Source organism: Carcharhinus amblyrhynchos, chromosome 34, assembly GCF_965287045.1.
Source record: "Carcharhinus amblyrhynchos chromosome 34, sCarAmb.v2.hapA, whole genome shotgun sequence".
Classification (NCBI taxonomy): Eukaryota; Metazoa; Chordata; class Chondrichthyes; order Carcharhiniformes; family Carcharhinidae; genus Carcharhinus; species Carcharhinus amblyrhynchos.
The window spans coordinates 4,165,152-4,180,038 of record NC_137357.1 but is presented as its reverse complement, the minus strand read 5'-3'; the positions used below and the strand labels follow the sequence as shown (position 1 = coordinate 4,180,038).

The following is a 14,887-nucleotide window of genomic DNA, read 5'->3' as shown; positions in this document are numbered from 1 at the left end:
CGGGTGGTGAGAGGGCGGGGGCAGGAGCGCGCGGCCCTGACTGATACCGGAATTGGCCAATCAGAGATCCGGACTGCGCGGAGTGACCAATCGGCGAGCAGAGGGCGGGATATGACGCAGAGGGGTGGGGGCAGAGGCTGCAGACTGATTGACAGGAAGAATATCCAATCAGGAGCGGAATAGCGCAGTGTGACCGGCGGATTGACCAATCCGAAGTAAGGAGCTGGATGAGACCGCCTTCCAGTGAACAAATCGGGAACGATCAATCAGAGCTCTGCATTCTGAGTGACAGCGCTACTGGCCAATCAGTGAGGAGAGGAGGGGAATGATGCACAATGGGGCGAACACTTCACAATCAGGATACAGGGCGAGGGACCGGCTGACCAATCGGAAGAGAGGGGGCGGGGGAACGGGGCGGAATGTCCCGGCCAATCATGGATGGACCAATTAGAATAAAGTTGGAGGAGAGTGACACAGAAATTGAACAATCAGTGAAGATGGGCGGCGTAAGACTGCCTGATTGACAACGGAGGAAACCAGTCACAATCCGAGGCGACAGGCGATTCAACCAATCGCAAAGTGACCAATCAGAATGCAACGTGCCGGGATTGACAATGCGGCCAGCCAATGGAGAGGGAGGGGCGGGATAATACCTGAGGGGCGGGTCAGCGATGGACGGGAGGAGGCCCTGCCCCCTGGCGGAGGGGAGGAGGCACCGCCACCTGCTGGAGGAGCGGAGTCACTGCCCCCTGCTGGAGGGGAGGAGGCACTGCCCATGAAGGAAGGGAGGAGTCACTGCCTCTGCTGGACGGGAGGAGGCACTGCCCCTGCTGGAAGGGAGAAGCGCTGCCCATGAAGGAGAGGAGGCACTGCCCCCTGCTGGAGGGGAGGAGGCACTGCCCATGAAGGAAGTGAGGAGGCACTGCCCCTGCTGGAGGGGAGGAGGCACTGCCCATGAAGGAGGTACTGCCCCTGCTGGAGGGGAGGAGGCACTGCCCATGAAGGAGGAGAGGAGGCACTGCCCCTGCTGAGGGGAGGAGGCACTGCCCCCTGCTGGAGGGGAGGAGGCACTGCCCATGAAGGAAGTGAGGAGGCACTGCCCATGAAGGAGGAGAGGAGGCACTGCCCCTGCTGAGGGGAGGAGGCACTGCCCATGAAGGAGGTACTGCCCCTGCTGGAGGGGAGGAGGCACTACCCATGAAGGAGGAGAGGAGGCACTGCCCCTGCTGAGGGGAGGAGGCACTGCCCATGAAGGAGGAGAGGAGACACTGCCCCTGCTGAGGGGAGGAGGCACTGCCCATGAAGGAGAGGAGGCACTGCCCCTGCTGAGGGGAGGAGGCGCTGCCCCCTGCTGGAGGGGAGGAGGCACTGCCCATGAAGGAGGTACTGCCCCTGCTGGAGGGGAGGAGGCACTGCCCATGAAGGAGGAGAGGAGGCACTGCCCCTGCTGAGGGGAGGAGGCACTGCCCATGAAGGAGGAGAGGAGGCACTGCCCCTGCTGAGGGGAGGAGGCACTGCCCATGAAGGAGAGGAGGCACTGCCCCTGCTGAGGGGAGGAGGCACTGCCCCCTGCTGGAGGGGAGGAGGCACTGTCAATGAAGGAGGGACGGAGGCACTGCCCCTGCTGGAGGGGAGGAGGCACTGCCCCTGATGGAGGGGAGGAGGCACTGCCCATGAAGGAAGGGAGGAGGCACTGCCCATGAAGGAAGGGAGGAGGCACTGCCATTGCTGAGAGGAAGAGTCACCGCTCCTGATGGAGGGGAGGAGGCACTGCCCCTGCTGGAGGGGAGGAGGCACTGCTCCCTTGTCAGGTTAGTGCCTGACGAAGAGGCAGCGCTCCGAAAGCTCGTGGATTTTGCTACCAAATAAACCTGTTGGACTTTAACCTGGTGTAGAAACTTCTTACTGGGTTTTCCACTAGGGGGAGCCTTTCCTCACTCAGTGAGCTAACTCCAAATGAACTTTAACTATTTTCACTTTCCCAAAGGTTCAATTCCCTCCCCATCTCCATTGTCCCTTCCCTCCTTCCCTCCGATCTCTCTCACATCAGAGACAGAGTACAGGAATGTGATAATCTGGTGAACTGGTGCGGTGACAATAATCTCTCCCTGAATCTCAACAAAACCAAGGAGATTGTCATCGACTTCCGGAAGTGTAAAGGAGGACATGCCCCTGCCTACATCAACGGGGATGAAGTAGAAAGGGTCGAGAGCTTCACGTTTTTAGGTGTCCAGATCACCAACAACCTGTCCTGGTCTCCCCCATGCCGAGACTATAGTTAAGAAAGCCACACCAACACCTCGACTTTCTCAGTAGACTAAGGAAATTTGGCATGTCCGCTACAACTCTCACCAACTTATACTGATGCACCATAGAACCAGAGGGCAGCACAGTGGTTTGATTCCCGGCTCGGGTCACTGTCTGTGCAGAGGCTGCACATTCTCGCCATGTCTGCGTGGGTTTCCTCCGGGTGCTCCGGTTTCCTCCCACAGACTGAAAGACATGCTGGTTAGGTGCAAAATTCTCCCTCAGTGTAACCCAAACAGGTGCTGGAGTGTGGCGACTAGGGGATTTTCACAGGAACTTCATTGCTGTGTTAATGTAAGCTGACTTGTGACTAATAAATAAATTACTACTACTTTAGGAAGCATTCTTTCTGGTTGTATCACAGCTTGGTATGTCTCCAGCTCTGCCCAAGATAGCAAGAAACTACAAAAGGTTGTGAATGTAGCCCAATCCATCACACAAACCAGCCTCACATCCATTGACTCTGTCTACACTTCCCGCTGCCTTGGGAAAAGCAGCCAGTATAATTAAGGACCCCACACACCCCGGACATTCTCTCTTCCACCTTCTTCCGTCAGGAAAAAGATGCAAAAGTCTGAGGTCACTTACCAACCCAGTCAAGAACAGCTTCTTCCCTGCTGTCAACAGACTTTTGAATGGATTTATCTTATATTATATTCTCTACACCCTAGCTATGACTGTAACACTACATTCTGCACTCTCTCCTTTCCTTCTCCCCTATGTACCCTATGCATGGTATGTTTTGTCTGTACAGCGTGCAAGAAACAATACTTTTCACCGTATCCCAGTACACGTGACAATAATAAATCAAACAATACTTTTCACTGTATCCCAGTACACGTGACAATAATAAATCAAACAATACTTTTCACTGTATCCCAGTACATGAGACAATAATAAATCAAACAATACTTTTCACTGTATCCGAATACATGTGACAATAATAAATCAAACAATACTTTTCACTGTATCCCAGTACATGTGACAATAATAAATCAAACAATACTTTTCACTGTATCCCAGTACACGTGACAATAATAAATCAAACAATACTTTTCGCTGTACCCCAGTACACGTGACAATAATAAATCAAACAATACTTTTCACTGTATCCCAGTACATGTGACAATAATAAATCAAACAATACTTTTCACTGTATCCCAATACATGTGACAATAATAAATCAAACAATACTTTTCACTGTATCCCAGTAGATGTGACAATAATAAATCAAACAATACTTTTCACCGTATCCCAGTACATGTGACAATAATAAATCAAACAATACTTTTCACTGTGTCCCAATACGCGTGACAATAATAAATCAAACAATACTTTTCACTGTATCCCAATACATGTGACAATAATAAATCAAACAATACTTTTCACTGTATCCCAGTAGATGTGACAATAATAAATCAAACAATACTTTTCACTGTATCCCAGTACATGTGACAATAATAAATCAAACAATACTTTTCACTGTATCCCAGTACATGTGACAATAATAAATCAAATTAAACCAAAATTAAATCAAGAACACAGCACTTGTGTCTTTTGGATTGCTTTTCCTCCCTGTGGCCACTAAGAGGAGCCATTTCCTCACTCAATGAGCGAACTCCAAATACTCAAACTATTTTCACGTTCCCAAGGATCCAACTCCCTCCCTGGTGCCATCCCTCTATATCTCCATTGCTTCCTTCTCTCCATCCCTCGGACTCCAATCTCACATGGTTCAGACACCACCACCACTAACACTCACTCCTTCAGCCTCTCATCCCTCAAACTCTGACATTCTCCCCCTGCTCCTCCCTGTTCATTCACCTCTTATTGACTTTAACTGGGCCTTTTTTACATGGATGTTGCCCCCTGGAGTTATGGATTGCGATGGGAGAGACTCGAACGTCCTTCCCATTGTGTAGAAGCAGGAATATCAGTGGGAATGGTCAGGTGGGCGGAGCAATGGCAAACCATAGAATCCCGACACTGCAGAAAGAGGCCATTCGACCCATCGAGTCTGCACCGACTACTATCCCACCCAGGCCCTATCCCCGTAACCACCCCCCCCCATATTTACCCTGCTCATTCCCCCGATATAACTTAGCACGGACAATCCACCCATCCCGCACATCTTTGGGCTGTGGGAGGAAACCGGAGCACCCGGAGGAAACCCACGCAGACACGGGGAGAATGTGCAGTCTCCACACAGACCGTGACCCGAGCCGGGAATCGAACCCAGGAGCTGTGAGGCAGCAGTGCTGACCACTGTGCCAGATTAGTTATTGATGGAATTTAACCCTGAAAAGTGTGAGATGATGCATTCTGGCGGGGAGGACAAGACGAGGAGATATACAGTGAACGGTAAGACATTTGGAATTACAGAGGGCCAGGGGGGCCTTGTGGTGCCTGTCCAAAGATCCCTGAGGGCAGTGGGATGGGGAGATAAGGTGGTTAAGAAGGCAGACTTGCCAAGGTTTAGAATATATAAGAGCGGGGTGGGGGGGGGGGTTATAATGGAGCTGTATAAAACACTGGTGAGGCCACAGCTGGAGTGTGCAGTTATCGGAAGGATGTGAATGTGCTGGAGGGGGTGCGGAGGAGATTCTCCAGGATGCTGCCTGGGATCGAGCTGTGAAGAGAGACTGGTCAGACTGGGGTTGTTTTCCCTCGAGCAGGGAAAGCTGAGGGGGGACCGATCGAGGGGTACAGAATGATACTTTTCCCCCTTAGTGGAGGGGACAATAACCGGGGAGATTGAAGGGAAAGGGGGCAGGAGATTGAGAGGGAAAGATTTCCTCACCCAGAGGGTGGGGGGACTCACTGCTGGAGTGGATCGATCGAGGTGTCTAAAGGGGATTGTTTGAATGGACCCAAATGCTTCCCGTTGTGGGGCAATCTCCAAAAAGAGGTCACAGGTAGAGATTGAGAGGTGGTAGATTTAAAACTGAGCTGGGGAGGAACTACTTCTCACCGTGGGGGGTGAATTTGTGGAACTCACTGCCCCATAGCGCGGGAGAGTCGGAATCATTAAATGGTTCCAAGAAGGGGATGGATATATTTCTGATAGAAAAACGGGTTAGAGGGAGATGGGGAAGAGATGGATTGGAGACCAGGGAGAGATCAGACATGAATTGATAGAATGGCAGAGCAGGCTCGATGGGCCGAATGGCCTACTTCTCTCCAAATTCCCATGAGAGGGGTGGAGACGGGAAGCCTGACATCATTGATTTGGTGAGCACTTGCTGCGTTTAGCGAAATAAATCCCCACCTCCTGACCTAACCCCCCCACCTTCGCTGGAACCTGCCTCCGTTCCCTCCAGGCCCAACTCTTCCAGAGCTCCAGCGACCACGTCCTCCTCTCCCGATGTGGGTAATCTGAACATATTCTCCGGAAGGAACAATTCCTGGACCGTTTCCGACCTGAAGGTGGTACCTGGAGGAGCAGGTCCTGTCAGTGGAGTGAAACGCAGTGCGGTGTGTCTGTGTTGTTCTAACTGATCACCCACTGATTTCAACTATCACAGCCATCGGGTGCTGCCCAGAAACGGCAAAGGGGTCATGAACATTCCCCTATGTGCTCTATGAACAGTATGCTTTATCTGTATGGCTCTGCCCAACACCAAAAGAAACTACAAAGGATTGTGAATGTAGCCCAGTCCATCACACAAACCAGCCTCCCGTCCATTGACTCCGTCTACACTTCCCGCTGCCTCGGGAAAAGCAGCCAGTATAATCAAGGACCCCATGCACCCTGGACATTCTCTCTTCCACCTTCTTCCAACGGGAAAAATATACAAAAGTCCGAGGTCATGTACCCACTGCATTCTTCCCTGCTGCCATCAGACTTTTGAACGGACCTACTTCGCACAAAGTTGTTCTACACCCGAGCTGTGACTGTGACACCATATTCTACACTCTCTCCTTTCCTGCTCCCCTATGTGCTCTATGAACAGTATGCTTTGTCTGTATCGCGCGCAAGAAACAGTAGTTTCCACCGTATCTCAATACGTGGCAATAATAAATCAAAATATATTAAGCTGATCTTTCTCTACACTCTAGTTGTGACTGTAAAATTATATTCTGCACCCTCTCCTGCTCCCCTATGTGCTCTATGAACGGTATGCTTTGTCTGTATAGCGCGCAAGAAACAATACTTTCCACTGTATCCTAACACATGTGACAATAATAAATCAAATCAAAATATATGAAGTTGATCTCTCTCCACATTATAGTTGTGACTGTCACACTACATTCTGCACCCTCTCCTTTCCTTCTCTATGAATGGTATGTTTTGTCTGTATAGCGTGCAAGAAACAATACTTTTCACTGTATGTTAATACGTGTGACAATAATAAGTGAAATTGAAGATCAGTGAGTCAAACACAAAACAAACGTAAGTATTACAAATCTTTGAAATATTTTATTTGACAATAAAATAAATAATGTATTTCAGAAATGTTTATTTAGCACCTTCTGACAAATACTGAATGTGTATTTGCGTCGATATATAAAGTACTTTCCTTTCAAAGGAAATGAGCAAGTGGTTCTCTTCCAGAGATCAAGTCACATTTCTGCGTTGCGTTTGGAGAGGAGGCTGGCGAAGGAAGAGAAGGAGTGATTCCAATCGCTTGGGCGACTTTAGCCTGAGGTGGTCTCTGTCCCTCGCTCGGGAACCGTCCTCTCGGACGCAGTCAGTGCAGGAGGGTGGGCAGCGCTGCCTCCACTTGGGTCTCACGTAGTGGCAGCGTTGACCCTTGTGTGTCGAAAGCAGTCAGGGGGGCCTGAGGAGGAACGATCGGCAGGCTCCAGGCATCCGAGGAGAGGTAACCTCCAGGATATCCGACTAGGGATGGATCCCGGGGGGAAACCGTATCCCCAAAACCAGAAAGGACGGACACCCGAGGTGTGGTGAGGACTGTGTTGGCTCAAAAAAAATGGACGCGAGGACAGATGTTGATCCACGGGGTCTTGTTGTCCAAGAGGTGGCCGACCGCATGCCAGTCGAAGAATTGTCCCGCTGATTTTCATCAGAGATGTGAATGTGTTGGGATTGGTGCAGGGAAGGCCAAAGGGCTGTCCTCGACACCTCTCGGACACCACCGAGAGCTCTTCTCCGGGCAGGCAAAGCCAGGCCAGCCGCCCTTAGCGACAGAGGACCTCCGTCTCGAACTGCAAGAGCTGCCCCATGAAGCCAAAGTTGGGCGAGATCACACCACGGCGCTGCTTGACAAAGTCGAAGGCCTCATCCAGCCGCACGCGCTGGGTCCGGATCAGGTAGGCCAGGCAGATGGTGGCTGACCGCGAGATGCCAGCCTGGCAGTGTACCAACACCCGCCCGCCATTGTCCTTCACGGAATCTGGAACAGGCACAAGGAGGAAAGTCGCCATTAGAGGAGCTTCCAATTTCAGCATCATTCTCACCCAAAGCAACTGGGGGGGGGGGAGGAGGAAATGTCGTTGGACTGGCCCCCAGGTTCTGGGACAGGTTCGAACCCCACCGGGGCAGCAAAGGGAATTTTAATCCACTTTGCAAGCCAATCTCAGTCACGGTGACTCGGGGGGGTGTCACGATGGTTAGCGCTGCCGCCTCACAGCGCCAGGGAACCCGGGGTTCGATTCCCGGCTCGGGTCACCGTCCGCGCGTTCTCCACCGTGCCTCCGGGTGCTTCCGGTTTCCTCCCACGCTCCGAAAGACTGGTTAGGTGGATTGGCCGCGCTGAATGAAAGGATGCGGGACAAGTACTGGGGGGGCAGGATGGGGAGGGTGGCTCGATGGGCCGAAGGGTCTCTCTCTCTCTCTGCGCTGTACACCCCTCTGTGAGGAGGGGACGTCAGACTTGCACTGGGAAGACCTTTGGAGGAGACATTTGAGGGGCAGAGGGTGAGGGATTGCCTCCTGGGGGATGAGCTCAATTCTTGTGGAAAGTCTCAGGGTTCGAACCCCCGGGGCCAGGCCTGAGGGCGAAAGGTGTGAGAAAGCACCTCGCTACTCACCAATAAACTCAATAGCCTGGCAGAACCAGGAGCTGATGTCAGCCATGTGACTGTCCTCCACCGGGATGCACTTGTACTCGAAGACCCCCTCAAAGTAGTTGGGGCAGTTGGAGGAGACATTAAGGAGGGCCGTGATACCCAGCGACTGCAGCGTCTCCTTCCGGGATGAGTGATAGGCACTGCCCAGGAAGAGGAAAGGCAGTATCTCCACGGGTCCGCCCTGCAAACAACCAGAACACCGCATTAGAACAACACCAAGCATCAAACCTTTCCCCCCTTCAAACAACAGCCCCAGTACAAGGCAAACCATCAACCTTTCCCTTCTTAACATGGCTGCCACTGAAACCCGAACCATCAACCTTTCCCTTCTTAACATGGCTGCCACTGAAACCCAAACCATCAACCTTTCCCTTCTTAACATGGCCACCAGTACAAGGTTAACCATCAACCTTTCCCTTCTTAACATGGCTGCCAGTGAAACCCAAACCATCAACCCTTCCCCCTCTTAAAATGGCCACCAAAATTACCAAAGGGGCAGGGGGCCCAAAGGAACAGAGTTAAATCAAGGTCGCACCCATTAGGGTGGCGGCCCAGCATGTTCAATGAGGGAAGGCCGACACTGGAACCTTGGTTTGATGAGAAATGTCGCAAAAAACAAAAACAATTTTCCACAACTTGTCTCGACGTCCCACGAGCCGCTGAGCAGGCAATTCATAGGGAGTGGTTAGGCTCTCTGCGGGCTGAGTGGCCTCCTTCCATGCTCTCCTACTTCCCCCCGCCCCGGACCCCATTCCCTCACCCCCATGAATGATGGCCAACCTTCCCTTGTCCCTGGGGACAGTGAGGAGGGGAACTCACCTGATCGTATAACGGGGTGCCCCTGGCTACCAAAGTGGGCACGGAGCCCCTCTGCGGGCAGCAGCTGAGATCCTCGGTACACATCTCGGGAAATAGTGAGTGGAAGGTCTCGTAGCCTCCTGTAGGAGAGAAAGAGAGAGAGGCGGGGGGTTAGAAAATAGAATTCGACAAGGAGGCACCATCAGTAACAAGGCGGGCACAGAGACAACGCTCGCTCTCCAAATATTTACCCAGATCTGACTGGGATTAAGTCTGGGTCTGAGCCAGTGAGTAGGTACGATAGCGGCGAGTGTTAACCTTATTGTGACACAGATAAATAAAGTTACAATTAAAGCTTTTTTCTTTATTTTGTGAGTGTCGCAAGTCAGCTGACATTAACACTGCAATGAAGTTACTGTGAAAATCCCCTAGTTGCCACCTGTTCGGGTTACACTGAGGGGGCATTTAGCTCCTAACCAGCACGTCTTTTGGACTGTGGGAGGAAACCGGAGCACCCGGAGGAAACCCACACAGACACGGGGAGAATGTGCAAACTCCGCACAGACAGTGACCCGAGCCGGGAATCGAACCCGGGTCCCTGGCACTGTGAGGCAGCAGCTCTAACCACTGGGCCACCGTTCAAAAGATGTGCTGTTTAGGTGCTAAATTCCCCCTCAGTGTAACCCGAACAGGAGTGTGGCGACCGGGGGATTTTCACAGTAACTCCATTGCGGTGTTAATGTAAGCCTAACTTCTGTCACTAATAAATAAACTTATAAGTTAAATTAAGCTCCAATTAAAACTCCAATTACAATTAAATATACTAAATTACAATTCAAGTTAAATTGAACTAAGCTACAATGAAAGCTCCGGAGAGAATGAGAGGTAATTTTAGAAATATTATTAAAAACGCAGACCATTTTGATTATAATTTGATTTCTGTCTGCGTGAATTGAACTGAAAGGTATTAGCTGTGAGGAGAGATTGGAGAAACTTGGTTTGTTCTCACTGGAGCGACGGAGATTGAGGGGCGACCTGATAGAGGTTTACAAGATTATGAGCGGTATGGACAGAGTGGATAGTCAGATGCTCTTTCCTAGGGTGGAAAGATCAATTACTCGGGGGCACAGGTTTATGGTGCGTGGGGAAAAGTTTAGAGGAGATGTGCGAGGCAAGTTTTTTTACACAGAGGGTGGTGAATGTCTGGAAGGCACTGCCCAGGGAGGTGGTGGGAGCAGGTACGATCGCAGCATTTAAGGGGCAACTGGACAAATACATGAATAGGACGGGAATGGAAGGATACGGGTTCTGTAAGGGCATCCGGTTTTAGTTTAGGTATCAGGGTCAGCACAGGCTTGGAGGGGCCAAAGGGCCGAGAGCCTACAGTGCAAGGAAGAGGCCCTTCGGCCCACCAAGTGTGCACCGAACAGAATCCCATCCCCATCCATATTATACCCACTAATCCCTCTAACCTACACATCTCAGGACACTCAGGGGCAATATCTTAGCATGGCCAATCAACCGATCCCGCACATCTTTGGAGGAAACCCACGCAGACACGAGGAGAATGTGCAGCCTCTGCTCAGAGGGGCCGGGAAGGGAACCCAGGGCCCTGGAGCTGGGGAGCAGCAGTGCTGACCCAGCGTGCCTGTCCCTGTTTGTTCTTCGCATTCTGCAGTCTTACCCTTCAGGAAGCAGCACTGAACTGGCCCGGTGCCCAGCTCGGCGCTGAGGGTGTGGAGGACCATCCTGGCTGTGTTGTCCCGGCTGAGTGCGGCCAAGCAGGGGCTCCTGTCGTCCAAGACTAGCACCCTGCGGTAGTGGCCGCAGCTCAGGGCGGCTCGGAGCCCCTCCTCGGGCAGGATGCAGTCCAGGGCGATGGCCCCCTTTGAGCGTCGCTTGACGATGGTGTTGCAGTACACGTTGCGGGAACCCCGGATGTGGGAAGCGTTGAAGCTGAGGAAGGAGCGGCAGTCCAGCAGGAGGATGTTCCCCGCTTCCTCCACCAGCAGCTTAACCAAGTGGTAGCAATCCATCTCCAGCGATTCTGTTGTCACCATACTGCGATCGGCGTGGGGGCGAAACTGGCAGCAACCGATGGAGAAGAGTTCCCTGCTCCTGTGACAATTCCCCTCTCCGAATGGACAAGAACCGTTACTGCTAAACATGGACAAAAAAAAAATGGCATTCGTAAGCACAACAATCTCATTTTCAACAATTATTTTCAAGTTAACTTTCTATACATAAAGCAAGAAAACAAGGGGGCATAGTTTCCCCTCCCACCTGCCAAGGGACAATTTAGCATGGCCAATCCCCCTAACCTACACATCTTTGGACACTAAGGGACAATTTAGCATGGCCAATCCACCTAACCTGCACATCTTTGGACACTAAGGGACAATTTAGCACAGACAATCCACCTAACCTGCACATCTTTGGACACGAAGGGGCAATTTAGCATGGCCAATCCCCCTAACCTGCACATCTTTGGACACTAAGGGACAATTTAGCACAGACAATCCACCTAACCTGCACATCTTTGGACACTAAGGGACAATTTAGCATGGCCAATCCCCCTAACCTACACATCTTTGGACACTAAGGGGCAATTTAGCATGGCCAATCCCCCTAACCTGCACATCTTTGGACACTAAGGGACAATTTAGCACAGACAATCCACCTAACCTGCACATCTTTGGACACGAAGGGGCAATTTAGCATGGCCAATCCCCCTAACCTGCACATCTTTGGACACTAAGGGACAATTTAGCACAGACAATCCACCTAACCTGCACATCTTTGGACACTAAGGGACAATTTAGCATGGCCAATCCACCTAACTTACCCATCTTTGGACACTAAGGGACAATTTAGCATGGCCAATCCCCCTAACCTGCACATCTTTGGACACTAAGGGACAATTTAGCACAGACAATCCACCTAACCTGCACATCTTTGGACACGAAGGGGCAATTTAGCATGGCCAATCCCCCTAACCTGCACATCTTTGGACACTAAGGGACAATTTAGCATGGCCAATCCACCTAACCTACACATCTTTGGACACTAAGGGACAATTTAGCATGGCCAATCCCCCTAACCTACATATCTTTGGACACTAAGGGACAATTTAGCATGGCCAATCCACACAGCCTGCACATCTTTGGACACTAAGGGGCAATTTAGCATGGCCAATCCACCTAACTTACACATCTTTGGACACTAAGGGGCAATTTAGCATGGCCAATCCACCTAACCTGCACATCTTTGGACGCTAAGGGACAATTTAGCATGGCCAATCCACCTAACTTACACATCTTTGGACACTAAGGGGCAATTTAGCATGGCCAATCCCCCTAACCTGCACATCTTTGGACACTAAGGGACAATTTAGCATGGCCAATCCCCCTAACCTGCACACCTTTGGACACTAAGGGACAATTTAGCACAGACAATCCACCTAACCTGCACATCTTTGGACACTAAGGGGCAATTTAGCATGGCCAATCCCCCTAACCTACACATCTTTGGACACTAAGGGACAATTTAGCATGGCCAATCCACCTAACCTACACATCTTTGGACACTAAGGGACAATTTAGCATGGCCAATCCACCCTAACCTGCACACCTTTGGACACCAAGAGGCAATTTAGCATGGCCAATCCACCTAACCCATATACCTTTGGACACCAAGAGGCAATTTAGCATGGCCAATCCACCTAACCCATATACCTTTGGACACCAAGAGGCAATTTAGCATGGCCAATCCCCCTAACCTGCACATCTTTGGACACTAAGGGACAATTTAGCATGGCCAATCCACCTAACCTACACATCTTTGGACACTAAGGGACAATTTACCATGGCCAAGCCACCTAACCAGCACATCTTTCAGGCTGTGGGAGGAAACCGAGCACCCGGAAGAAACCCACGCAGACAGAACTCCGACCCAGACAGACACCCGAGGCTGCGAATCGAACCCGGGTCCCTGGCGCCGTGAGGCAGCAGTGATAAAGTTAAATGAAATTAAACTAAACTACAGCTAAAGCCCGTTACAAGGGACGATAAATTGTTGAATATTACAAAAATCACAGGCCATTTAGATTTCCAATTTGATATCTGTTTGGTTAAAAATCGAGTTACAAATAAAATGTTTAAAAATTAAACTGAAATTAAAGCTCCAGTTACAATTAAAGACAGAGATATGGATCATTATTTAAAACACTCAGATTTCAATTTCAATTTGACCCCTGTACAATCAAACTAAGTGAATTTTTTTTACATTTTTTTGTTTGAATGAAAGACTTGTCCATGGATTTAATATCCATTCCAGGACCAAAAACACTTAATTTTTCGAAACAGCTGTCTTTCCGGGTTACAGAAGGACTGTTAGAAAGGTCCACATTAGTGGGAGTGCGCGCGATAAGTCCGTACTTACTTACACTTACTGGCAGGAGGGCTTGGAGCAGCCGGGGGATTAGATCCAATGCGGTCTTTTGACTTTCTGTGAGAGAGGAGTGCCTCTTGGCGTTTTATAACATCCACAGGACGGAACTAGCCAGGCTGGCATGACCTTATTAGGGCCTGACGTCCTGCCCAAACAGGGAGGCATGCTGTCACTGCTGGAGGGGAAGCACTCCGCCCATGCCAGTGACGTGGTGGGGACTGTGGGAGGGGTAGCCGCAAGCTTCACCAGCCTCACACATCACATCAGTGCAGGAGGTAAAGTCCCCAGTGAATTTTCATTCAAAAAGGACTGGCCCCTCTCTCTCTCTCTCTCTCTCTCTCTCCCCACCCCCCGCCGCCTTCCTCCTCCTCCACTCCTCAACCCTCCTTCTCTGAATGACTCGGGGAGGAATTTACTGGCAACAGTGTCAGATTACACAGCGATAAATCCCCCCCCCCCCCGAGTCCCCCCCTCAACAAGAGGATCCCAGAAACAGGACTGGCTTCGGGTTAAGCCGTTCAGCCCTTTCACTGTCTGAGATGATGTGGGGAGAGATCAGAGAATCCCTACAGTGTGAAAGGAGGCCGTTCAGCCCATCTAGTCTGCACCAGGCCCTATCCCCATAACCCCATACATTTACCCCGGCCAGTCCCCCTGACACTAAGGGACAATTTAGCATGGCCAATCCCCCTAACCTGTACATCTTTGGACACTAAGGGACAATTTAGCATGGCCAATCCACCTAACCTGTACATCTTTGGACACTAAGGGACAATTTAGCATGGCCAATCCACCTAACCTACACATCTTTGGACACTAAGGGACAATTTAGCATGGCCAATCCACCTAACCTACACATCTTTGGACACTAAGGGACAATTTAGCATGGCCAATCCACCTAACCTGTACATCTTTGGACACTAAGGGACAATTTAGCACGGCCAATCCACCGAACCTACACATCTTTGGACACTAAGGGGCAATTTAGCATGGCCAATCCACCTAACCTGCACATCTTTGGACACTAAGGGGCAATTTAGCATGGCCAATCCACCTAACCTACACATCTTTGGACACTAAGGGGCAATTTAGCATGGCCAATCCCCCTAACCTGTACATCTTTGGACACTAAGGGACAATTTAGCACGGCCAATCCACCTAACCTGCACATCTTTGGACACTAAGGGGCAATTTAGCATGGCCAATCCACCTAACCTACACATCTTTGGACACTAAGGGGCAATTTAGCATGGCCAATCCACCTAACCTGCACATCTTTGGATACTAAGGGACAATTTAG

The 14,887-nt window shown here is 50.6% G+C and overlaps 1 protein-coding gene across 4 annotated transcripts; it reads right to left on the bottom strand.

The window, feature by feature from the left end:
- Positions 1–6,712: 6,712 nt before the first annotated feature.
- On the bottom strand, positions 6,713–13,639 carry LOC145361353 (dual specificity protein phosphatase 1-A-like). Of its 4 annotated transcripts, none has more exons than XM_080217029.1 (5): positions 13,583–13,639; positions 10,823–11,298; positions 9,160–9,278; positions 8,302–8,521; positions 6,713–7,664 (listed from the first exon to the last, which is right to left on the bottom strand). In XM_080217029.1, the coding sequence occupies exons 2-5, from the start codon at positions 11,196–11,198 to the stop codon at positions 7,450–7,452; spliced, it is 930 nt and encodes a 309-aa protein (XP_080073155.1). In that variant the 5' UTR covers positions 11,199–11,298; positions 13,583–13,639; the 3' UTR covers positions 6,713–7,449. The 4 variants fall into 4 exon arrangements, with proteins under 4 accessions (XP_080073155.1, XP_080073157.1, XP_080073156.1 ...); XM_080217031.1 differs by having other exon boundaries at positions 13,589–13,635; XM_080217030.1 differs by having other exon boundaries at positions 13,579–13,632.
- Between the last annotated feature and the right edge of the window lie 1,248 nt (positions 13,640–14,887).

Excerpts from the sequence above, each read along its gene's own strand:
- LOC145361353 (XM_080217029.1), bottom strand. The coding sequence starts at position 11,198 with ATGGTGACAACAGAATCGCTGGAGATGGATTGCTACCACTTGGTTAAG. Across the intron at positions 8,522-9,159 it reads GCACCCCGTTATACGATCAG|GGCGGACCCGTGGAGATACT; the intron begins GTGAGTTCCCCT and ends GGTTGTTTGCAG. Across the intron at positions 7,665-8,301 it reads CCAGGCTATTGAGTTTATTG|ATTCCGTGAAGGACAATGGC; the intron begins GTGAGTAGCGAG and ends TGCCTGTTCCAG.